We start from the raw sequence: 26,214 nt of genomic DNA on the forward strand, positions 1-26,214 counted from the left end.
CTTAATGAAATACCATTTATAATAACAGCAAAATATAAAATACTGAGGGATGAATATTTTTTTAAATATATGAAGGACATGTGCATGGAAAATTATGGAACACTCCTGAGAGAAATTAGAAAAGACCTAAATAAATGGAAGGATAAAATGTTCATAAGCCTCAAGAGTCAATATTGTTAACATGTCAATTCTCCCCAGGTTGAGATTCAACAGAGTCCCAATCAGAACCCCAGCAGGACTTTTTTGTAGCAATTGAATACCTGGTTCTAAAATTCATGTGGAGGGGCTTCCCTGGTGGCACAGTGCTTGAGAGTCCGCCTGCCGATGCAGGGGACACAGGTTCGTGCCCCGGTCCGGGAAGATCCCACATGCCGCGGAGCGGCTGGGCCCGTGAGCCATGGCCGCTGAGCCTGCGTGTCCGGAGCCTGTGCTCCGCAGCGGGAGAGGCCACGGCAGTGAGAGGCCCGCGTACCGCAAAAAAAATAATAAAGTAAAAAAATAAAATTCATATGGAATGCAAATGACTTGTAATAATCCGAACAACTTTGAAAAAGAAGAAACTAGAGTCTAGTACTACCTGTTTTCAAGAATTACAGCTACAGTAATCAAGATGACATAGTATTGTGTAAACATAGACAAACTGATGAATGGAAAAGATTAGAGAGTTTAGAAATAGATCCCCATGTATATAGGAAAATATGCAAAGATAATTCAGTAGAGAAAGGGTAGTGTTTCAAAAAAATTACACTGAAAAAAGTGGTTATCCACCTGCAAAACAAAAAGCTTTGGACCATACTTTGCATTGTATTCAGAATAGCTCAAAATTAATCAAAGACCTAATTTTAAAACAAAAACTGTAAAACTTCTAGGAAACATATGAGAAAACCTTTGTGAATTTGAATTCGGCAAATTTTCCTTAGATATGATACCAAAAGTATAATCTATAAAAGGTCAAAAATGTATGACACAATTCCTAATTGGGTTTCATCCATGTTAAAAAGTTGTTTTTCAAAAGGCAGTGTTTAGAGAATGAGAACACAAGTCACAGACTTGGAGAAAATATTTTCACACAAGTATCTGATGAAAGACTTTTATCATAAATATAGAAAGTACTCATAAAACTCAATCACAGAAAAACAAACCAACTTTAAAAGTGGGCAAAAGAGTTAAGTGGGAATTTCTTCAAAGAAGAGATATGGATTGCAAATAAACACATGAAAAAATGATCAACATCATTGCTGATTAGGAAAATGCAAATTAAAACCACACTGAGGAACTTCTGTGTACCTATTAGAAAGGCTAAAAATTTAAAAGCTAGCCATTACAAGTTTTAGTGAGAATGTGGAATAACTGGATACATACATTTCTTATGGGAATGTAAAATATTACAGCCACTTTGGGAAAATAATTGATCAGTTTCTTAAAATATTAAATACACACTTACCATATGATCCAGCTATTCCTCTCCTAGGTATTTACTCAAGATAAATGAAAGCATATGTCCATACAAAGACTTGTACGTTCATAGCAGCTTTCTTTGTAAAAGCCCAAAACTGGAAACAACCCAAATACACATCAGCAGGTGAAAGGATATGTAATTAGAACACTATTCAACAATAAAAAGAGAATGAACCATTGATACATTATTTTGGATGAATTTCAAAATAATTATGCTAAATGAAATAAACTAGAGAAAAAAGTACCTATGATTCCATTTGCATGCAATTCTAGTAAATGAAACTAATGTATAGTGACAGAAAACAGGTTGTCTGGGGAAGTGAGGAGTGGTGGTGGTGTGGGGGGGTGCTGCAAAGGTCATGATGAAGCTTTGGGGATGAGGTATACATTAATTATCTTCCTTGTGAGGATGGTTTCACGGGAATATCTATGTGTCAAAATCATACACTTCAGATATGTGCCATTATGTATTGTCTGTCAATCATACTTCAATAAAGCTTTTTAAAATAGCACTTACTATGCTCAAAATCATGATAGGGTCTGTACGGGATACTGAATACTTGCTATGTTTTCCTTCTTAAAAAAATTGTAGTTCAAAATAATAATACTAGAGAATACGATTGAATTGTTGCCTTTAAGGAGTTGACAGTTTTCCAAGAGATTAAGGCTGATTTTTGTATAAGAATTGGGAGAACTGGGTAGGAAAATCAATCCTTATGTTAATAAAATCCTGTTTTAAAAGTTCAGAGGAAGGAAGAATTATTTATGATTGAAAACAATAGCCGTATATTCATGACAGAGTTGACATTTCAACCACACCTTGAAAAATGGACCTTCAACAGAGAAAGATAAGAAACAATTCTAGAAACACAGAAGACAAAGAACAAAGGCAAAGCGTTGAGAGATGATGGAACGTGTTTTAGGGAATGGCAGTCAATGCAGTTAGAGTAGCAGGTTTGGAGTATGCAGGGTCCTGTGGAAGGTAAGCTTAGGAAGAGAAGGTGGGGCAGATGGGACTTGTAGACAAAGCCACTGCAATTCTGTTTCTTTGAATATTTCTTTGACTTCCACAAGCAGAACTACTCAGTCTTGACTTTGCATTCCCCTGATATTTTACCCCATATTCTATTACAACACCTGTTAAATTTTATTGCATCATGTGTGTGTCTGGCTTCACCCATACGCACTCTCCTATTAGAAAGGACAACATTTGGCCCATTATAAATACTCGACAACACGTGCTGTTAACACTCTAAAAAATAGGAAAGTCTAGGAGTCTGTCATGATCAGAGTAGGCAGGTGGAATTTGAACTGCTCCTGTAAAAACTGAGTAGGTTTTGGGTAAGATGGAGAGTAGAGAGAAGAGCATTTCATAGAGAGAGGAGTGAGAATGTCCATAGTAAAGTGTGGAGGAGGGGTGGGGAGTGTATATTAAGGAGTACGGAGAATTGAGGTTTATAGGAAAACCAGTTTTTATTATTTGTTATTATTTAGCCCAAGTAAGAAGAGACATGTGCTATATTTTTTTATGTTTTTATATCTTTATTACAGTTTTGTCCAGCAGTAAATAGTATATAATGTTGTCTCTTGTGTCTAAAATTTTTTAATAGATCTTTATTGGAGCATAACTGCTTCACAATACTGTGTTAGCTTCTGTTGTACACCAAAGTGAATCAGCCATATGCATACATATGTCCCCATATCCCCTCCCTCTTGAGGCTCCCTCCCATCCTCCCTATCCCACCCCCTAGGTCATCGCAAAGCACGGAGCTGATCTCCCTGTGCTATGCCGCTGCTTCCCACTAGCTATTTTATGTTCGGTAGTGTACATGTGTTGATGCTACTCTCACTTCGCCCCAGCTTCCCCCTCCCATCCCGTGTCCTCAGGTCCATTCTCTATGTCTACATCTTTATTCCTGCCCTGCAACTAGGTTCATCAGTACCATTTTTTTTTTATTCCATATGTATGCGTTAGCATACAGTATTTGTTTTTCTCTTTCTGACTTACTTCACTCTGTATGACAGACTCTAGGTCCATCCACCTCACTACAAATAACTCAGTTTCGTTTCTTTTTATGGCTGAGTAATATTGCATTGTATATATGTGCCACGTCTTCTTTATCCATTCATCTGCCGATGGACATTTAGGTTGGTTCCATGTTCTGGCTGTTGTAAATAGTGCTGCAGTGAATATTGTGCTACATGTCTCTTTTTGAATTATGGTTTTCTCAAGATATATGCCCAGTAATGAGATTGCTGGGTCATACAGTAGTTCTATTTTCAGTTTTTTAAGGAACCTACATACTGTTTTCCATTGTGGCTGTATCAATTTACATTCCCACCAACAGTGCAGGAGGGTTCCCTTTTCACCACACGCTTTCCAGCATTTATTGTTTCTAGCTTTTTTGATAATGGCCATTCTGACCAGCGTGAGGTGATACCTCATTGTAGTTTTGATTTGCATTTCTCTAATAATTAGTGATGTTGAGCATCTTTTCATGTGCCTTTTGGCCATCTGTATGTCTTCCTTGGTGAAATGTTTATTTAGGTCTTCTGCCCATTTTTTAATTGGATTGTTTGTCTTTTTGATACCTTTCCAAGAATTTGTCCATTTCTTCATGGTTGTCCATTTTATTGGCATATAGTTGTTTCTAATAGTCTTTTATAATCCTTTGTATTTCTGTGGTGTCAGTTGTGATTTCTCCATTTTAATTTCTAATTTTATTGATTTGAGCCCTCTCCCTCTTTTTCTTGATGAGTCTGGCTAAAGCTTTATCAATTTTGTTTATGTTCTCAAAGAACCAGCTTTTAGTTTTATTGATCTTTGCTATTGTTGTCTTTGTTTCTATTTCATTTATTTCTGCTCTGAACCACTTATTGAAGAGACAGTCTTTTCTCCATTGTATATCTTTGCCTCCTTTGTCATAAATTAGGTGACCATAGGTGCGTGGGTTTATCTCTGGGCATTCTGCCCTGTACCATTGATCTATATTTCTGTTTTTGTGCCAGACCATACTGTTTTGATTGCTGTAGCTTCGTGGTATAGTTTGATATCAGGGAGCCTGATTCCTCCAACTCCATTTTTCTTTCTCAAGATTTTGTTGGCTATTTGGGGTCTTTTGTGTTTCAATACGAATCGTAAACTTTTTTGTTCTAATTCTGTGGAGAATACCATTGGTAGTTTGATAGGGATTGCATTGAATCTGTAGATTGCTTTGGGTAGTATCGTCATTTTTACAATATTAATTCTTCCAGTTGTTTCTAATAGTCTTTTATAATCCTTTGTATTTCTGTGGTGTCAGTTGTGATTTCTCCATTTTAATTTCTAATTTTATTGATTTGAGCCCTCTCCCTCTTTTTCTTGATGAGTCTGGCTAAAGCTTTATCAATTTTGTTTATGTTCTCAAAGAACCAGCTTTTAGTTTTATTGATCTTTGCTATTGTTGTCTTTGTTTCTATTTCATTTATTTCTGCTCTGATCTTTCTGATTTCTTTCCTTCTCCTGACTTCGGGTTTTCTTTGTTCTTCTTTCTCTACTTGTTTTAAGTGTAGGGTTGCATTGTTTATTTGAGATTTTTCTTGTTTCTTGTTGTGAGATTGAATTGCTGTAAACTTCCCTCAGAACTGCTTTTGCTGCATCTTATAGGTTTTGGGTCGTCCTGTTTTCGTTGTCATTTGTTTCTATATTTTTTTTATTCTTTGATTTCTTCAGTGATCTCTTGGTTATTTAGTAGTGCACTGTTTAGCCTCCATGTATTTGTGTTTTTTACAGTTATTTTCCTGCAGTTAATTTCCAATCTCATAGTGTTGTGGTCAAAAAGGGTATTTGATACAATATCAGTTTTCTTAAATTTTCCAAGGCTTGATTTGTGCCCCAAGATGTGATCTATCCTGAAAAATGTTCCATGTGCACTTGAGAAGAAAGTGTATTCTGCCGCTTTCGGGTAGAATGTCCTGTAAATATCAATTAAGTCTATCTGGTCTATTGTGTCATTTAAAGCTTGTGTTTCCTTATTTATTTTCATTTTGGATGATCTGTCCATTGATGAAAGTGGGGTGTTAAAGTCCCTTACTATTACTGTGTTACTGTCGATTTCTCCTTTCGTGGTTGTTAGCATTTGCCTTATGTATTGAGGTGCTCCTATGTTGGGTGCATAAACATTTATAATTGTTATATCTTCTTGGATTGATCCCTTGATCATTATGTAGTGTCCTTCCTTGTCTCTTGTAACATTCTTTATTTTAAAGTCTATTTTTATCTAATATGAGTATTGCTACTCCAGCTTTTTTTGATTTCCATTTGCATGGAAAATATCGTTTTCCATTCCCTCACTTTCAGTCTGTATATGTCCCTAGGTCTGAAGTGGGTCTCTTGTAGACAGCATATATATGGGTGTTGTTTTTGTATCCATTCAGCCAGTCTGTGTCTTTTGGTTGGGGCATTTAGTCTATTTACATTCAAGGTTATTGTCAATATGTATGTTCCTATTACCATTTTCTTAATTTTGGGGGGTTTGTTTTTGTGGGTCTTTTTCTTCTCTTGTTTTTCCTGCCTAGAGAGTTTTCTTTAGCATTTGTTGTAAAGCTCGTTTGGTGGTGCGGAATTCTCTTAGCTTTTGCTTGTCTGAAAAGCTTTCGATTTCTCCATCGAATCTGAATGAGATCCTTGCTGGGTAGAGTAATCTTGGATGTAGGTTTTTCTCTTTCATCACTTGAAGTATATCCTGACTCTCGCTTCTGGCCTGCAGAGTTTCTGCTGAAAAATCAGCTGATAACCTTATGGGGATTCCTTGGTATATTATTTTTTGTTTTTCCCTTGCTGCTTTTAATATTTTGTCTTTGAATTTAATTTTTGTTGGTTTGATTAATATGTGTCTTGGTGTGTTTTTCCTAGGGTTTATCCTGTATGGGACTCTCTGTGCTTCTTGGACTTGGGTGGCTATTTCCTTTCCCATGTTAGGGAAGTTTTCGACTATAATCTCTTCAAATATTTTCTCAGACCCCTTCTTTTTCTCTTCTTCTTCTGGGACCCCTGTAATTTGAATGTTGGTGCATTTAGTGTTGTCCCAGAGGTCTCTGAGATTGTCGTCAATTCTTTTCATTCTTTTTTCTTTATTCTGCTCCTTAGCAGTTACTTCCAGTATTTTGTCTTCCAGCTCACTTATTCGTTCTTTTGCCTGAGTTATTCTGTTATTGATTCCTTCTAATGTATTTTTCATTTCAGTTATTGTGTTGTTCATCTCTGTTTGTTTGTTCTTTAGTTCTTCTAGATCATTGTTAAACATTTCTTGTATTTTCTCAATTCGTGCCTCCATCTATTTCTGAGATTCTGGATCATCTTTACGCCATTACTCTGAATTCTTTTTCAGGTAGACTGCCTATTTCGTCTTCAGTTATTTGTTCTTGTAGGTTTTTAACTTGCTCCTTCTCCTTCATCTGTGACATAATTTTTTGTCGTGTCTTTTTTTTTTTTTTAATGAGTGTGGTTGTGTTCCTGTCTTACTGGTTGTTTGGCCTGAGGCTTCCAACACTGGAGTTTGTAGCCTGTTGGGTAGAGCTGGGTCTTCATGCTGAGATGAGGACCTCCATGAGACCTCCCTCCAATGAATATTCCCTGGGGTCTGAGGTTCTCTGTTAGTCTAGTGGTTCAGACTTGGAGCTACCACCCTGCCTGACCCCTGGCTCATGAACCAAGATCCTGTAAGCCACATGGGGTGGAAAAAAAAAAAAGAACAATAACAAAGTTAAAAAAATATATTAGACTAGGAAACTAACAGGTATGTTAGAAAGAATATAAAAGTAAAACTATAGATGAATCAACAACTGGAAGGTATAACAGTATCACAATAGTAAAAAAAGAGGAGGAGGGAAAAGAAAAAAAATGGGGGTGTGGCCTTTGGCTGTGGAGGGTGGGGCCTAAGCAAGGGGGAGGTTTGGGGCTGGGCAGGGCCTATGCTTCGGACCCACAGGGCTGGAAGAGGCCCTGGGGGCTGTGAGGGGTGGGGCTTAGGCTCAATGGAACAGAAGGGGCCCAGGCTTGCCCCTCACTCCTGGTCTCAGAGGGCGGGAGACTTCACCTGGGAGCCCAGCAGGCTTCCTGGGCTCAACTGGGTGGGGCAAATGCCCTCCTCTCTGTTCCTGACCCTCCAGTCCAGAGGGCCTCTTCCACCTGCCTCTCCTGTTCTCCCCTTGGCCTCCTTCCTATGCCCCCAGGACCAATGCGGCTGGGCGCAGTGGGGGGTCTTGGAGGGCAGGGGACTGGCCTGGGAGCTCAACAGGCTCTCTGGGCCCAAGTGGATGGGGGAAACGCCTTCCGCTCCTCTCCCGCTCCTCTGGGAGGGCCCCTCCCGTCTGCCTCTCCTGATCTCTCCGGTCTCCCTCTTATGCCCCCAAGACCCACATGGCCTGCACAGGACTTTGGAGGGAGTGTGCCAGCCTGGGAATTCAGCAGGCTCCCTGGGCCCGAGTGGGCGGGGCGATTGCCCTCCACTCCTCTCCCTCTTCTGGATGGCTCCACATGCCTGCCTCTCCTGATATCCCCGGCCTCAGGGATGCTGATCCTGTCTGGCTTCCACTTCTTCTCCCCACCTCAGTCCCCCCACATCCTATTGGTTCACTTGGGGGTTCCTCCCGTCTCCTTGGGTGTCAGGGTACCCCACCAGCGGCCGGCTCGCACCCTAGTTGTGGAAAGACGCTAACTCTGCATCTTCCCACACCGCCGTCTTGAATCTGCCCCATATACATATATATGTATATATATATATATTTTTTTTTTCGGTGCATGAGCCTCTCACTGTTGTGGCTTCTCCCGTTGCGGAGCACAGGCTCCAGACGCGCAGGCTCAGCGGCCATGGCTCACAGGCCTAGCCACTCTGCAACATGTGAGATCTTCCCGGACCGGGGCACGGACCTATGTCCCCTGCATTGGCAGGCGGACTCTCAACCACTGCGCCACCAGGGAAGCCCTGCCCCGTATATATTTTAAATGAAAAAAAAATTAGGTATTTCCTCCCTTGGTTATTATAGTAGAGCTCTAATCAACCAGAAGAAGAAAGAATTTTACAAGTTGTTAACAAAATATATCAGATACTCTCTTCTGGAAATATATATATATATTTTTTTTTTTTGGTTAAGACGTACATATATTATATCAATATAGAATTAAGAGTAGTATTATATTTGCCACGGGCATTATGTTCTATTGCCATTGTGAACCTGTGGTGGCCCATGGGTTAAAAAAGATTGAGAAACAATGAACCAGAATTTCGGCACTTTGAGACAGGGCTCACACTGGATGAGCTTGGTGGGCAGCAGTGTGATGTTCTAGAAAGAACGCTGGCCTCTCAAATCAGAACACCAGAATTTGAATCCCACTTTAAAATTTGTTCAGTGACCCTTGAACAAGTTAGTTCCCCTATCAGACCTTCTTGCATCATTAATTAAATTGGGATAAAACAATAATGACTTCACGTCATTAATATGTGGCACGTCTGCACGCACACACATGGACAACAAAAAAAACCAAGAAAACATGTAGCACCATGCTGGTACATGGTACACAAGTTTCTGCCATAACATTCTTCATCTTGCATAGGTGGCATAATGCTCTGTAGGTAGTAGGTATGCCAACACTTGCTTACTGAATGAATCAACACACGAATGACTGAGAACCATTGAAAATTTCCTTGCTTTCTGTTATGGTGTTCAACTTAGTGTATCCAGAGAACTGACTGAAAATAACCTTTTTCCTGATCATCTCTAGGTGTTTGAGTAAAAAAGCAACGGTAAAACTTCCTGTCTTCCTTGGTTATGTACCTTAAGAATATGTGAACTAAATCCCCATGACACATAATCTCTGGTTCTCCAAGTATTCTTAGCTCATCCCTGTTGTAGTAATGTGTATTGAGAGCTCAGCCTTGTCTTGCTTACCAGCCTTCTCCCATACAGAGAGAAGCATTTCTCATATTTCAGAGAACATTCTGGAAGAATGTTCATAGTTTACAAAAGTATTTATGTAACTGGTCTTATGATTTAGAAAAAGAGATTAAAACGTAATAAAATATGAAGAAACCATATCTTAAGAATGGAATTTTGGATGTTAAAACTGTATTATGGAAATAAATATAGTTTTAAGCAATAACTTGTACTAATTTGCTTCAAAGAAAAAATATTGAAAAGAATAAGAGATATTTAAATTAGCATACCATTTATAAATAGTTTCATAGTTAAAACTAAACACATTCAATTACAGTTTGGATTACACTGTTGTTTTACCTAGCAAACCATTCAGGTTGATTCGTACAAAACTAGGAAATAAATTCAACACAATCCATATTATAGAATCCAAATTAGAGAGGCTCAAATTTATTATAAGTACACTTATAAAGACTTTATGAAAAGATGCCACTTTGTGCAAATAAAAAGCATAAAATGTTAAAATTATTCTTTTTGTTTTTTGGATTTTTTATTTGGCTGAATCTCACAGTTCTGTGTTTCTAAGGTCTTTTAAGGCATAGTTTTCAGTTGTTTAGTGTTCATTGTTAGTGTTTTGGTGAAGGCGTTCAATGAATTTTTGTGAAATTTAGGAAGTTTAAATGTATGACCTATATTATATTATGATTCAGAAGTTTGAAGCTAAAATCTAGGGAAATCTAGACGTGTTTTTAAAATAAGCTCTAATAATTCAAAAGCTATTTGTGATACATTCTGGAAAGGCAAATTTGTTGGCTTTATTTTTTCCAGGGAACTAATTTGTACCAGATTGTTAGGATATAACCAGACGTACATTTCTAGTGTCTGCTTTTTTTTTTTAAATTGTGTGTTACAAATACTCCAAAACTAGAGTTAAAATAAACAAAAAGTTGAGTCAGGAATACTTCTCATTTAAAAAAGAATCCTGGAATTTTGGAGTAGAAAGAGACTTTAGAGTTTATTTTTTCCAACTTCCTCCTCCTGCTAATGAGGGAATTAGTCCCAAAGGGTAAACTGACTTGTTTAGAGTCCATAGCTTGAAAAAGAAAAAAAAAAAGGGAAAAGGTTTCTTTTTCTTCTATACTTGGTACAGGAAGTACTCAATAAATAATTACCAAGAGGGAAGTCAGCATGGCATGAGATATATATTATTGTGAATTTATTAATTAGCATTTTGGTTCTTCTGTAATTGACTAAGGAGACTGGTTAAGGTAAGTTTTTCCCCATGAAATAGAGATGCTGGGAGCATGCAAGTTCTTATCCCAGATCCTGACATTCACCACAATGATGCCATCCTGGGAACACTCCTGGGCAGAAATTTTCAAGACGATTTAACGTACACACATTTGAAATAAAAGGTTTGGGGAGGGGTATATTTCATTTGAAAATAAAAACAATATTCTGATTTGATTTTGAGCACAGTATTCATTTTTTAAAATCCAAGAAACATTAATGACATTTGCATTTCCTTTTTAGAAGTTGAGAGATTTTGAGGCATAAGTCAGCTAGTTTTCTCCTTACAGCACCCCTGTGTTGTTTTGGAATCAATCATTCTTTCTTTCAACAATTATTTATTGAACATTTCAGGCATATTCCAGGTATAGTGGTAGTTTATTAAAATATTAAGTTAAAAAGACTTGGTCTCTGTCTGAAAGAGGAAGGGAATTTATTCCATGAGAGGTTACAGTACACTATTATTGCTCCAAATTTTCCCTTGCCATCTATACTTTCCATTATAAAATTTGACATAGTAGTCATATAGTAGAGAAAATGATAGATAGAAATCACAGGAGTGTTTCACTGCATTTATTTATCCATTTATTCAACAAGTATTTACTGAGTACCTCCAATAGACTTTGAGAGTACCTACTGTGTTCCAGACACTGGGCTGTGTGAGTGTGGGGTATACCAGTGAGTAAAACATTCAGTGATCCTGCCTTCATAGGGATTACATTATAGTGGGTGACACTAACAATGACCAAGAAACATAAGAAATAAACAAATGAGAGAGCATGTTAGAAAGTGACAAGCACTGTTTAAAAAAAACAGAAAGGTAGAGTAGGGAGATCACATATGTGGGAAGGAGAGAAGAAAAGAGGGTGTAATTTTAAATAGTGTGGTCAAGAAAGGTCCCATTGTGAAGGTTACTTTTGAAGAAAGACTTGAGGGTAGTCGAAATAAAAATCCAAGAATTAGGGTAACCATAGGGTTTGAAATTTTACATTTATTTTAAGTCTATTTTGTTATATGTGTACTTCCTGACCAGAGGATGCAGATGATGGTAGACTCAGAGCTTTATTCTTCTCTTTCTTTTCTCTCCTATTAGCTTTGACTTATACAAGGAATGGTATTTCCACTCTATTTTCTCTTTTGTACTTAACTAAAATAAATGTATTTCATATGATTTTTGTCCATCTGTAAGAACAGAGTTTACTTTGAGAATTTCCTCTTGACAGTCCGATGCAGTGTGTAGCATAATTTTATATAATTCATTGTTTCTTATAAACATAAAAATCCGTGTATTGCCATTTTTAGAGTGACTTAGTCATCTCATTTTGGGCAACAAATCAAGTTATTTTCCCTTTGAGTCATTGAATCGTCGATTCAGATAAGAAAATGGTTTCTTAATATTCTTGATTGACTTTATCATGATTTTAAAATAAAAGTATTTGTTTCTTACAGATTGTATTTCTGGCATCTGCATATGCAAGTCCCCAACTCACGGAGGAGAGCTGTTCAGCTGTGGCTGCTGTCATACATTACCTGTATCTTTGCCAGTTTAGCTGGATGCTCATCCAGGTTGGTACCTCCTTTCCTCCCTCTGCCCCCTTCAGCTTTCCAATGTGTCTGGATGGAGTGGCCTTTATATCTGATATTCTTTATACTGAAGTGGAAGTAATTCCATATATCTGTCACTGCATTCCCAGGAGATCAATGCAAGAAAAACCTTATAAGCTGTACAATATTAGAAAGTGTAGTGAATTTGAGGAAATGAAAAGAAATCTAGTAGAGTTGGAAATAAGAGAATGGTAGGAGATGAGGCTTGTGATGCAGACCCTATAAGGCACAGTAAGAAATTTTAACTTTTTTTCTATGAGAAGTCATAGAATTATTTTTAAGCAAGAGAATGACATGATGAGATTTGGATTTTAGAAGGAACTCCCTGTTTGTAGTGCATTGAGTTCAGCAAAGAGTTGACATGGGAGCCAATTAAGTAGCTTTAGCTGTATTCAGGGGAAAGAACGTGGTGGTGTGAACCAAAGAGGGAGCAGAAGAGACAAAGGGAAGTGAACAGCTTCTAAGAATTATTTTCTTAAACTAGAATTATAAGATGTAGAGATTGGTTATAAAGAACGCAGAAGGTGGAACCAAGGATGTTACCCAAGTTTCTGGCATGAATGAATGGGTAGATAGTGGTGCCTTGAACTAAAATAATGATCCCTGGAGACTGGGAGAAGATGATGGGTTATTTTTAAGGACATGCTGAGTGTGAAGTTCTTGTGAGATCTCCAATGGAGACTCAGGGAGAAGTGGAATATGCAGAGCTATATCCCAGAACAGAGGTCCGTGCTAGAGAAATACATTAGACAATTGCTGACTTAGAGTTGGAAAATGGAGCCATTGCTTTGGAAGAGATCACTTTGGGAGAGAGTATAGAGTGAAACCCAAAGAGATCTAGCATACTCTCCTGAGGAGCTAGTAAGGGCTGGGGAGAGATTTGAACTGTCCTTTTCTGACTGAAGTCCCAAATTCTCTCTATTGTCTAATGCTGATTTGCTTGATAAAGAGGCTGATGTGAGAGTTGGATCCCACTTAAGTACTATTAATGTCACTAATTCAATAGCTCAACTAAGATGCTGCCTTTGAAAGTGATTTCTGCTTTCTGGTGGTATTGTTCCATCTGTCATGTGATAGAAATAGTTTCATATGTGTTTCTGAGTACGCAGGTGAAGTATACTATGTAAACAGATGCATTCAGGCTCTTGCATATTCTTTTCTCTTGTTGAATAAGAAGGATGTGGGATGTCTACCATCTGGCAATATTGGAGGAAGGTGAGGTGATACTATTAGTAGAGAATACCATACAGATTCAAGGAAGGGATCTTTTCCCAAGTATCATATTATAGTTGTCTCTGAAGGAGAAGAAAACTGAACTGTTCAGTTAATAGAACTACTTGGAACAATTGGAGGCCTGCATCTGGGTTTGAATTCTGGCTCTGTTATTATCTTTGTAACCTTAATCAAGTTATTGACTCTCTCCAAGGTTTGTTTCTAAATCTGCATATGGAGATAATAATTCCTACCTCATAGAATTATTGTTTTATAGCTCTTTGAGCAGCTCTAATTATGGAAAATTTATGGTGTTCTCCAGTCCCCCACCAAACAATTAAAAAATAAATCTAAACCATACAACATAAAATAAATACTTGCTGAAATTACAGTAGCATTTGCAAGATTCTCTGACTCCCTTTAGTAGTTTATCTAAGTTGAACTTTTTATGTGTGCCCTGTGTATGTTGTCATTTATCTTCCTGAACTGAGGTCCATAGCGGTTTGCTGAAGGTCTTTGTCCATGTCCCTGACCTATTCAGTTCTTGATGAATGATCTGGATGAAAACACAGGGAGCTGTCTTATCAGGTATGCAATGATACAGAGCTGAAACAAGCTAAAACACCAAGCTGCCTGTGTTAAGAGTACAGGTAGAACAAATATAGAAAACCTGTACTGCGACAGCTTGAAAATGAGAGTGCAAGAGACATAATCTGATGGGGGTTAATGTAAACAACTTGAAATTTTAATTTAACCCAAACTCAGTAGCAATCAAATGTGTGACCAGATTGCTTAAACCATAGCAACTACAGTAACTACAAAAACAACACAGACCTGGGTTACATTAATAACAGTATGGAGGCAGCTGGGAGAGCCATGTTTAAATTATAATCTACAATAGTCAGACAACCCTGGCACCCTGTAACCACTTTCAGCAGGAATATTAACCAGCCAATGAGAAGTTGGAAGACAGTCCTATAAGAAACTTGGAGGCAGCTGGAGACAACTAACCTGGAAAGAACTTAGTGAGATGTGATGGCTGTCTACAGATACTGGGAGGGATGCTACAGGAAAGAAAGAATGGACTATATAGCTTCATTTGGAAGAACCAGAACAAATTGGTCAAAAATTAGGGAAGCAAATTTTGAATCACGTTAAGAACTTTTGTAGTCAGTAAGAATTTCAAAGTTGAAAAAGCTATGTCTAAAAGTAGAGAACGTCCAATCACTGAAATATGTTCAAAATGGGGGAAATGACCAACTTTCAAATATGTTGTAGACAGATTTCCTGCTTTAGGGGATGGCATATAAAATTTCATCCAACTTAATAGAGATTGCTTTATTCTGTATGTCTTCTTCCAGTTTTGAGTAAATATGATTGTGGATGACGCACATTTAGTAAACTAATTCGATTTCTATATGGCTAATGGTTTAGGAAAACTATTTAAAGTACCAGTGAAGTTTAATATGTTTCAGATGGTACACCACACACTTTCATGGTCTGTGGTGTGACCACAAGGGAAAAATTCAATAACTTCTGATTCTAGGTAGGTTACTTCTAATGAGTTACTTTGTGGTCAGAGGTTGTCCCCTTTACTAACCTGTGTTTTCCTGTTTATAAAGTACTGTCTGCTAAAATCTTTTTTTTTTAATGAGAATTCGTTTTTAAAACATTATTTAAAAGATAAGACTACTGTTAATCCAATCTTGTTAGTCAAACAGTTGAAAAAATTGAAAGAATATTAACATTTCAATAATTCTACTTTGTATTTCTAGCAATGTAGGAGAGAAATTGATATATGTATGTGTGCATAGCTTATGATGAAAAGTTAATCACTAACTTTTAATCATTGAGCTAAGTATGCAAGAATTATTTATTTTGATCTGTATTATATCTTCAATCTTAGAATAAATACATTTAAATGAATTTATCTTGAAAAGTTATTTTACTTTTACATCATACTTTTAATACATTGTAGTAAAAAGGGATTCTATTTTAGAGTAGGTAAAGAGCAATTTTGTTGGTAAACATGTCACATAACTTCTCTGAGCCTAGATTTTCTTATTGAATGATTAGATTTGTAATAACAATACCTCTCTTTGAGGATTGTAAAAAGAAAAAATGAATGAATACATGGAAAGAGCTTGGAATGATTCCTGGTACAGACTGCACACTCCATACGAATTTACCCATATTATCGGCTAAGCAAATATGTAGACTAATAATTCTTAGATTTTGAAACATGTTGAAATACTCTGTTTTTCCAGTATAATTTACACTTTTTTTTTTTTTTTTTGCAAAAGAGAATTAGCTTGATATAGGAGAACGAGAGGGCTGACAGTGTGAGGCAGACATGAGCTGAAAAGCCTTAGCAAGCTGATAACCTCTAACCTCTTTACTGAAGTGCACGCGTGGCTCATAGCAGGCTCCAGACCAGAGCTGGTGGCCTTGACTGTTTCTTTAGACGTCCCCTTTCCTGAGTGTTTCTTTAGACTTTCCCTTTCTTTGACAGGGAAGTCACACTGTGCATGATGGGAATAGAGTAACAAATTATTTTGCTTATTTTTTTAGAAGTATACAACTCACAAACTCCTTTTTGGCCATGGAAATTGAGTTAGCCTTCTGTTTGCCCTTCATGTAAGATCACTCTGAAATTACTGAAACAGCAGGGTTATGTCTACTCTAAGAAAAATTGACAGTGAGAATTTAAGCTCTCATGGTACTTTTGCTCTATTTTCCTAGTTATTATTCTAACTTTTGTTTCTTTTTTCTGTTTTGATTGGCTTTCATTTTAGAAATAGCATATACTAATTGTACAAAACATAATCAAACACTATAGAGAAATATTAAATGAAAAGTACATCTATTTCTCCCTCTTTCATATGCTCTCCACTCTCTGCTCTACCCTCAGCCCTACTCTCAAAGTTAAACACTGTTAATGGTTTCCTGTGTATGCCTCCAGATATATTCCACAAATATATAAATATTTATAAATATATAAAGAAGCACATGTGTGTGTTTGTGTGTATATAGTGTATATATGTTTACATATAGTGTATATATATATATACTATATATATATATATAAAAAAAATATATATATATAAGTTTACCCCATACTGATATACTTTTTTTTCTCTTCTATAATATGGTTATTCCATAATTTTTTTCTGATTCCTATTAATGAAATGCTGGTTGTTTCCAGTTATTTTTGCTATTATAAACAGTGTTTCTTGGAACATCCTTACACTCTGAATATTTGTTTACTTACAGAATATCCATAGAATAAATCCCTAGAACTAATGTCTTTGCTCTTAACATCTATGTGAAACATGCTGCCAGATGGATTGCCAGACCATGTGTGAATTCATGCAGGAAATAAATCACAAGTAAATTATTTGAGATATTAGTATATAATATAGGTAAATAGAAACTTAATTTTGCCTGTATATTCATTTGGCCCCGTTTTATGATCGTTTCCTGTCACCAAGTTAAATTATATAATAATCTGCTTCAGTTATGATCAGTATCCAAGCCTGGATTGTCCTTGCAGTCTGTTCATTTCATGCCGAGGGACACAGCTTACTCAAAACTATAACGTTTTATTTTGAAACTAAAGCTTACTTGAAGAACATATTTCTTAAATGGTAGAATAAAGTTAGAAATCATTTCACAGTTGTACTTGAGCATTCATAAGGACAACAGACTGGTAATTATCAAGATAAAAATGATATATCCAGGAAATACTGAATTCTCCAATCCTCACAAAGCCTTATAAAAATTGTTAAAAAGGAGGATAACTGGAACAAGGACACATGGTAACATTTCTTAGACTCTCCTCTGAAATGAATGACTAAGAACGTATGGTAATGACAGAATTAATAGCATCCGTGATCTCTGACTAAACTTGATGCTATATATCAGTGCATGGTTTCTGGTGACACAATTAATAACCAAATATTAAACAACAGGCTAGATTCCAATCTTATTCCACATATCATGAAAATGTATGGGATTCAAGCAGCCTATTTTAACTTAAGAAAAGGCATTTCTCCTTTATATTTTATAAATACAATATGTATTATATTAGCATATATTATATGAGCAAACTAATGAATCTGTGTTTATGGAGCATAGGAAAGCATTTATGACTTATTACCATCAAACAGTTAACGCAGTATAGCTTTAATTTTCCTGTGCAGACGCTTGGAAGATAGTAGCGGTAATCACTGAAAATGTTACTCTAAAAATAAATAGACATGTCTGTATACGAATGTAAGTAAATATGCTTATAGACACACCATCTTTTAGTTTATTCCTATCTGTATTTGAACTAAATTGTATCTGGGTAATTCATTTGGTTGGTTTGCATCTTAATCAGAATCAGTTTAAATTCTAACAGCCTCAATTCCCAATTCTGAGAAATACACTTCTCCTGTCCTCAGTTTGCTCCTGTATTAATAATAATAATAATAAAACTTAGGAGAGCAGTTGTCTTTATTAAATGAGATATAGCTTAATGTGGGGTCTACATTTATTAACCAATTAGTAAATACGGATTCCATTCTTCTTCTCTTAAACTGTTGTATTTAACATTTGTAAGTTTCCACCAGTTTTACATTGACCCCCTTCATTAGGAGTTCAATCAAATCAATTCTACAATTCTTTCTGAGAAGGTAGTATATAAATGAATAAACTCAATAACTAAACCAAATTATGAAATTGTTATTAAATTCAATGAAAACTGTTAAATATTGAAATTGTGTACATCTTCGTTTATTTGATACTTCTCAATAAAGATTGTATGCAGAGCATTTTACTAGGTACTACAAGGTATACAAAAATTAATCTACCATAGCTCACAGATATGTTTCAGCCATTTCTATTCTGATTAAGCCCTTTATAAGTTCTCATTTAGTGCTGGCAAAAAGTGGAGAGGGAGAGAGAATGGGTTATCTCCATACTTGAACCAGGAAAATACATCTCCACTGGCACATACAATGAGTGCGGGAAAATGAGGACAAAAAAATAAGCTCTCATGGAAACAATAATATTGTCAGCATTTGTGTGACTTTCTATGGAAATAAATCTTAACCTTAGTCTTCACAAGATGCTTTATTCTATAACTAACCCAAATATGAAAAAGCTATGTTTTTCTCTCGCTGCCTCAGCTTCCTTATCTCTAAATAAGATGTCTTGAGATGGTTTATAAGATGGTTCTAACAAAGTGTTTAAAGCCTAGAGATAGAAATGTAACTGGAGACCTAGGTACTGAAATTTCAATTCACATTTAGTCTTTAGCAAGAAATATGTTAGTGTGGTAAGCTGTGCTCAGTCAGTATGAAGCATGTTGGTGAGAGTGACACCTTTAACTTATACTGAATTTTCATAATTCTTTTAGTTCTAACATTGGATAAACACAGACACTGAGGCACATATGCTATATATCTGGCAACATAAAAATATTATGCAAAGATAATGGTCTCTTGATACTCTAACTTTCGATTACAAAGGAGGAACCACGATTACAGGGAAAGGAATGTATCTCAAATGTTCCACTCCCACCTTATTGTGGAGAATGGCAGTACTGGAGCTTTTAACCCAAGTGCTTCAGAGGAGCAATATATGCCTCAATGTTTTTAGAACAACGAAGAAAAACTAAGTTAATCCAAGCAAACTTTCAAATCATAAAAGGAATAATAAGCATATAGGCTAACTCATTGAACCCAAGTTCTGTAAGTACAGTTGGACCTCAAGGAGCTGTGAGCAGGAATGAAAGGCTTTGTCCCTTCTTCTTCTCTGCAAACACACTTTCTCTCTTCACTGTGCCTTTGGCTACTCCTACCACTAAAGTTCATATGTTTTCTTTTCTCAGTTGACCAGCTTAACTATCACAAAATTTCAGGGAACTCAATGAGAGATGATTGGTTCAGCCTGGGTCAGGCTTTGTCGCCAGATCCACAGCTGTGGGCAGAGGAACAGGGTCATGAGCCCACCCTGCATATGTTGGCAGGGGGTGGGGGAAGGTAAGGAGGGAGACAGGGTTCAGAGAAGAGCGCTGATGGCCTAGGCATACATCCCAAAATATACCTACCATACATACTATATTAAAATATTTTAAATTTCAAGTAAAACTTGAAGTGAGTTAGTCAACACAAATCTTAGGTTTAGGCCATATGGTATTTCCAGAATAATTAGATGTTGTTTCATTACATAGTGTTTCCATTCTTTAGCAAAAAAAAAAAAAAAAAAAAGTCATATAGTGGTAAATACTGTCCCTAGAGTATACCTCGATGATTGGATTCTTTTGAGAAGGAAAGAGATTTTTTTTTTTTAATTAACAAAAGCTTATGACATTTGGAGCTTGATTTGCTTAACTGAGTATTCAAGAATCAGTGACCCTGTACCTTGAGCTCTTTAGAGCAGAAGCATTGTGTGTGTAAATCTAACAAGCAGTTACATTTGTCTCAGTCTTATCTGAGGCTGTGGTAAAGGTCAGACAGTTGCTGAAACGTTCAGTGGTTCTAAAAAGTGTAAAAGTGGACATTTTGGAAATGCCCCAATCTTTATCATGATGAATCAACTTACAAGTCATTTACCAATCTGTGCGCTCCTTCCTGATTCTTCCACCGACTGCACCACTGAGTTACCATGTTATAAGGATACATACAACATCGATTTAAAATAAATAATCCGTACTTTTATTTTGGAAATGGGTTAATCATCCTTACTTTGCATGAATTTTCATTCTCTAAACAGGCAGTATTGACCACTCCAGCATCAGACACTTGATACAGTCCCACCTATTTGAGTCATGTCCCTACACTAATAAAAGAAAGGAGGAAAAAAGCCTCTTGGACCTAATAATTTTTAAAAAGAAGTTAGAACAAATTTACATAAGCAGCAACTCAAAACATCCTTCATAATTTCAGATAGATGCAGATGTACATAAAGATATGGAGTGCTGACAGGAAATAAAATTCAGAGACAAAAATCTTCAAGTAACCAAACATTTTTATCCTTTCCTGGTTTAGGCCAATCAATACTAATCCTTCAAGGCTACTTTGGTTCAGACAGAATCTTACCTGGAAGCCTCAGTAAACTATCTGTAAAGCCTTCCTAGGAACATTAGGCATGTTGTTTTTCACATAGAAGAGTTTCCATTGTATCACTGCTTACTTTTGGTCTTTATTTATCTTTTGTTTTTCACACTGTCCGACATCCTAATAGGAGATTTAAGTGAGGTGGTCACATTTTTTAGGGCTATGTGCTTAGCACTTTATATGTAGTGTCTTATGTAATCTTTATAATAGCTTTGTTGTACACATGAAGAAACTGAGATTGTTGTCACTTGCTCTGGGATTGTTGTCACTAATGTATAAAAATATACATATATGATTAATCTGTACTCACACTCGACAATATGAAGTTGAGAAGGGGGTTTATCTAGTGGATAAGCATCATGTGTGAAATATATATGATATGACTTTCAGTGTTGTTTCTGTAATAAAAGATAATTAAACATAAGTGATCTCATGGGAAAAGAACACTAGAAGGCAGAATATATAAGTTCTAGATTTGGCTTATATACACGCTAGGTGTGATTTGGGGCCAGTAGTAACATTTCCAGGCCTCGGATTCCTTCTTCTGTTTATCTAATGTATCCCTTCATCCCCCTCACTCTTTATATACATTTGTCCCTTTTATATTTTTATCTTAAGAAGATAAGAAATAACATACAAAGTATGATATAAATTTAAATGTTTTCCTTAATGATTTCTTCCCATTTGTTTGGAAAGTAAGATTCAAGAAGGTAAATACTCCTACCACCCCTGTTACTGTTATAGCCCCAGTGCCTGGACGGGCCTTTGAAATGCAGTAAGCACTCAATAAGCATTTATCAAGTGAATGAATGACAAAGAGAGAGTGTAAATTGAGAAAGGAGAATGGCCGCAAAGCCTACCCCATCACAGTACATTTTTCTCTGTGCAAACATTTTCTGTTTACTTGTCTGTCTCCCACTTGGGACTAAGACTGGGGCTGTTGTCACAACTATCTCCCCATTCCCTGGAACAAGTGTCTGACTCTACCACATGATAAGCCCTCAATAAGTAAACATTGTTTAAAAGTCTGGGACATAGGACTATTTACTTCATTATCATCATGAAACTGTTCATATAGAAAGTAAGTTTGAGTATCTGTGTGTTTCTTCAAAGACATTGACAGAACAATCACAGACGATTATGACTGAGTCAAATCGTCATAATCAAAACAAATTAAGCAAAATATAAAGTACAGTAAATTAAGTATTTACTAATGTTTTCAGACTTTTGAGATACCCTGAATTTCTCGGGTATATAAAAAAATGAATGTGTGAACTGACTTAAAAAATCAAATCAAAACTATAGTTATTGAGTAGAGCCTGGCCCTTTGTTGATCTGTTGTCACTCTTTATGCCTAAGCCAGGTGAGTGTGTTTCCTGTGCCACTAGACCAGAGCCTGTTCATCTTATGTTCTGCTTCTTTCCTTAGTCTGTGAATTTCTGGTACGTGCTGGTGATGAATGATGAACACACAGAAAGGCGGTATCTGCTGTTTTTTCTTCTGAGTTGGGGACTTCCAGCTTTTGTGGTGATTCTCCTCATAGTTATTTTGAGAGGAGTCTATCATCAGAGCATGTCGCAGATCTATGGACTCATTCACGGTGACCTGTAAGTACATCCAGGCAGAGCACACTGCCTCCTCAGCCTTTCTGTATCCAGGCAGCTTTACTGGTAGAAGGTGGGAGCAGTTGACTAAGGGATCTGACTGAAGGAGCACCATGAAGACCTTTGCCTTCCTGCCACACCTTCTAAATCTCTAATTATCTCTATAAATAAGAAACTATTGCCTCTGCAGTTCCTTTGATAGGTGCAGTTTTCTCAGGTGAATTGGTGTATCAAACAGTTCACAGCAATTTATACTTTACCATAATTTAGTTTGTTAGATTGGGACAAACAGAAATACCTAGTGAAATCAGAGAACTATGAAAATTTTGGTGAAGAATAGAATCAGTGACAAATTTGGAGTGTGGCATGTTATCTAAGGAGTCTGATATTTGGGGCGGGTGGATGGGGAGCACGGCAGGCACCATCATTCATAAAATCCCTAAATGCCAAAAGACTGTCAGAGTGAATGGAGAGTGTCTGCAAAAGTACATGGGAAGGAGGTAAGGTCAGCTGGGTCCTTCTGATAGATTCTTATTAAAGTACACTGTAGTCTTGAAATCTAACGGATCTTTATACACACATATATATGCATGCCTTAATCCTGAATCTGGTATCTTACACCTTTGAGGACCCCTCAGCCCCTTTTATTGACTCCACGTTAAAAAAAAAAAAAAACAACTTTGGGTAATAAAGCTTAATCAACTCCCTTGGTGTAATGAGGATTTAGAGGAAAAAGTAACATTTCTAAATAAGAAAGAATAGCCTAGTCACAATCTTATGAAGACAGTATTACCTAATTATCTCACAGGTTATTGTGAAGATAAAAATTAGTTAATAGATGTAAAGAATCTTTTAAAGTAAAAGTACTATATAAGCAGAAGTCATTTTCATATTATTATTGCCTCTGATCAATTATGATCATCCATTATTTACTTAATCAACACTTGTTATTGATGTATGCAGATATACTTCACACGTGGGCAATCGCAGACTAATATCCCATACCACATTAAACCAAAGGAGATGAGCTATGTAATACACACACACCCATTGAGATACCATATATAATAATTTAGTCTTTTTATTGCAATTCAGTAAGATTCCCTCATACTGATTAATTTATAGCATTACAACAATAATATTGAAATATAGTATTATATTTTGTTGATATAAAATTCTAAAAGCCTGATCTTGTAGAAGAGAATGGTTGTATCTTTTCACAGTTATGTTATGACATATTACTACTCCTGGCATTAATTTAAACCTTGGGCTGCCAGGATTAATTTCAGAAAGTTCTGCATCTTTCTTTGTCAAGTACAAAGTAGCCATGAGACAAGTCCTGGTGGCCAGTAGCCATCTCTTTCATGAGCTCCCTGGCAAGATCAGAGTTATTTGGCAGCAGTTTTAGCATCACATGTATACACACCCAGTCTGGATAAATGGGTGTGTATCACCCGATGAAAGTGATGTTAACTAGAAGAAACTATCTCTTGATGCTTCTAAAAGGATTTTTAAGAGAGAAATAAACTGTTATACAAGAATGTCCAAATCAACTGACTCTTAAAATATTTGCCTTCTGAGGCTTTTGCAGAAAGTTCTTTATTACCAGCTCAACTATAACAAATGCAATGTAAAATATATTAACCTTTACCCAATCTTAAAATTATAGCCTTATTCAACCAAAAGCGACTAACCTTTGTAAGTAGTATAGGTTACTTTTCTTCTTCATTCACATAGAATACTCATGTGAATTTATTCCAGTTTTTAAGAAATTCTGTATTTTTGATATTACTTTAATCTCAATGTAAGAATAAATTACTGTGTTATTTTTGTAAAATATTGTATACTTATATCATCATTCAAAAACATTCCTTTTCTCTGGAGATGGTAGAATTTGTGGTTGTAAAATAACTGGACATCTGTTGTGCAGTGGTTGTTTTCAGTAATAAAACTTTCTTTTTAGTGAGGAATTTTCTCTAAGTAGATCTCTAGTGTATTAATATGCTCAAGTTGTTATATTTACAATGTTTTTGTCAACTTTTGGAACCAAAATTATGATAATTTCATAAAACCAGGAAGTGATTGCTCTTTTCCTATTAGCTGAAAAAGTTTGCAAGTTTAGTGATATTTCTTCTTTATTATTTTGGAAGAAGTCACACAGGAAGCCAACTAGGCCTCAGGTTTTCTTTGTAGGAAGACTTTTAATTACAGATTCATTTTCTTGTAAACATATAGAACTATTCATATTTTCCATATGCAGTTCTTTCTGTGTCAATTTGATAAATTGTCTTTTTTTCTAGGAATGTTTCCATTCCATCTAACTATTCAAATTTTTTAGTGTTTGTAAGATCTGTAGTAATGAATCTTTTTTCGTTCTTGATATTGACAATTAGTGTCTTCTTTCACTATTTTTTCCTCTCCTCATCAGTCTTGCTGGGGTGTTCATGAATATTACTGTTTTTTCCCAAATTCAACTTTTGACTTCTTGATATTCTCTATTGTGCATTTATTTTAAATTTCATTTCAATTTCATCAATTTCTAGACTTCTTGATTTACTTTTGGATTTTATCTGACTTTTCTCTTTCTTTATTCTATTTATCTTATTTATTTTATTTGCTTTGCTTACTATGTGCCAGGTACTATGTATTTATTTTGTTTATTTTAAAAAATTTCCCCAGCTTTATTGAGATATGACTCACATATGTAATTTTGTAAGTTTAAGGTGTGATGCTTTGATACCCACATCTATTGTGAACTAATTACCACAATAAGGTTAGTTAACACCTCCATCACCTCACATAATTACCTTTTGTGTGTGTGTGTGTGTGTGTGTGTGTGTGTGTGTGTGTGTGGTTAAGAACATTTAAGATTTCTTCTCTTAGCAACTTGCAAGTATGTAATATTGTTAATTATAGTCACCATGCTGTACGTTGGATCCCCAGAACTTATTTGTCTTATGCTAGAAATTTGTGCCTTTTGACCAATATCTCCCCACTTTCCCCATCCTCAGGTCATGGCAACCACCATTCTAATCTCTGTTTCTATGAGTGCAGCTTTTTTAAGATTCCTCATATAAGTGAGATTATATAATATCTATCTTTCTCTGTCTAAAGTACTTCACTTAGCATAATGCCCACAAGGTCTCTCCATGTTGTTGCACATGGCAGGCTTTCCTTCTTTCTTGTGGCTGAATAATATTGTAGTGTATTGTATGTATTGCAATATATATCTCACATCTTTATGCATTCATTCATAGACAGACACTTAGGTTGTTTCTATATCTTGGCTATTGTGAATAATGCTGCTGTGAACATGGGGGTGCGAATATCTCTTCAAGATCCTGATTTCATTTCCTTTATATATATATACCGAGAGGTGGGATTGCTGGATCATATGATAGTTCTATTTTTAACTTTTTGAGGAACCTCCATACTGTTTTCTGTAGTGGTTGTAACAATTTACATTCCCACCGAAAGTATATAATCTTTATTATTTCCTTCCTTCTGCTAACTTTGGGCTTAGTTTTTTCTTTTCCTAGTTCCTTGAGGTGTAGAGTTAGGTTGTTTGAGATCTTTCTTTTTTCGTCATGTAGGCTTTTATCACTACAAACTTCATCTTAGAACTGCTTTTGCTGCATCCCATAAGTTTTTGTATAAGTTTTGGTATATTGTGTTCCATATTTGTTTGTTTCAAGATTTTTTTAATTTCCCTTTTGATTCCTTCTTTGACCCGTTGGTTGTTTAGGAATGTATTGTTTAATTTCCACATATTTGTGAATTTTCCAATTTTCTTCCTGTAATTGATTTCTAGTTTCATACTATTGTGGTTGGAAAAGATACTTGATATGATTTCAGTCTTTTAAGATTTGTTAAAACTTTTTTGTGGCCTAATATATGATCTCTCTTAGAGAATGTTCTGTGTGTACTTGAGAGGAATGTATATTCTGTTGCTGTTGGGTGGCATGTTCTATATGTCTTTTAGGTCCATTTGGTCTAAAGAATAGCTCAAGTCCAACATTTTCTTATTG

At 36.0% G+C, this 26,214-nt stretch overlaps 1 protein-coding gene across 1 annotated transcript in view; it reads left to right on the plus strand.

The window, feature by feature from the left end:
* ADGRV1 (adhesion G protein-coupled receptor V1) overlaps positions 1 to 26,214 on the plus strand; it is a 510,622-nt gene that overhangs the window by 330,077 nt on the left and 154,331 nt on the right. The window contains exons 85-86 of the mRNA XM_024734350.1: positions 12,112 to 12,228; positions 22,011 to 22,189. Of these exons, the coding sequence (XP_024590118.1) occupies positions 12,112 to 12,228; positions 22,011 to 22,189 (296 nt within the window). The remainder of the gene's footprint in view (positions 1 to 12,111; positions 12,229 to 22,010; positions 22,190 to 26,214) is intronic.

This window comes from Neophocaena asiaeorientalis, unplaced genomic scaffold (genome assembly GCF_003031525.2).
Source record: "Neophocaena asiaeorientalis asiaeorientalis breed wild unplaced genomic scaffold, Neophocaena_asiaeorientalis_V1.1 scaffold184, whole genome shotgun sequence".
Lineage (NCBI taxonomy): Eukaryota > Metazoa > Chordata > Mammalia > Artiodactyla > Phocoenidae > Neophocaena > Neophocaena asiaeorientalis.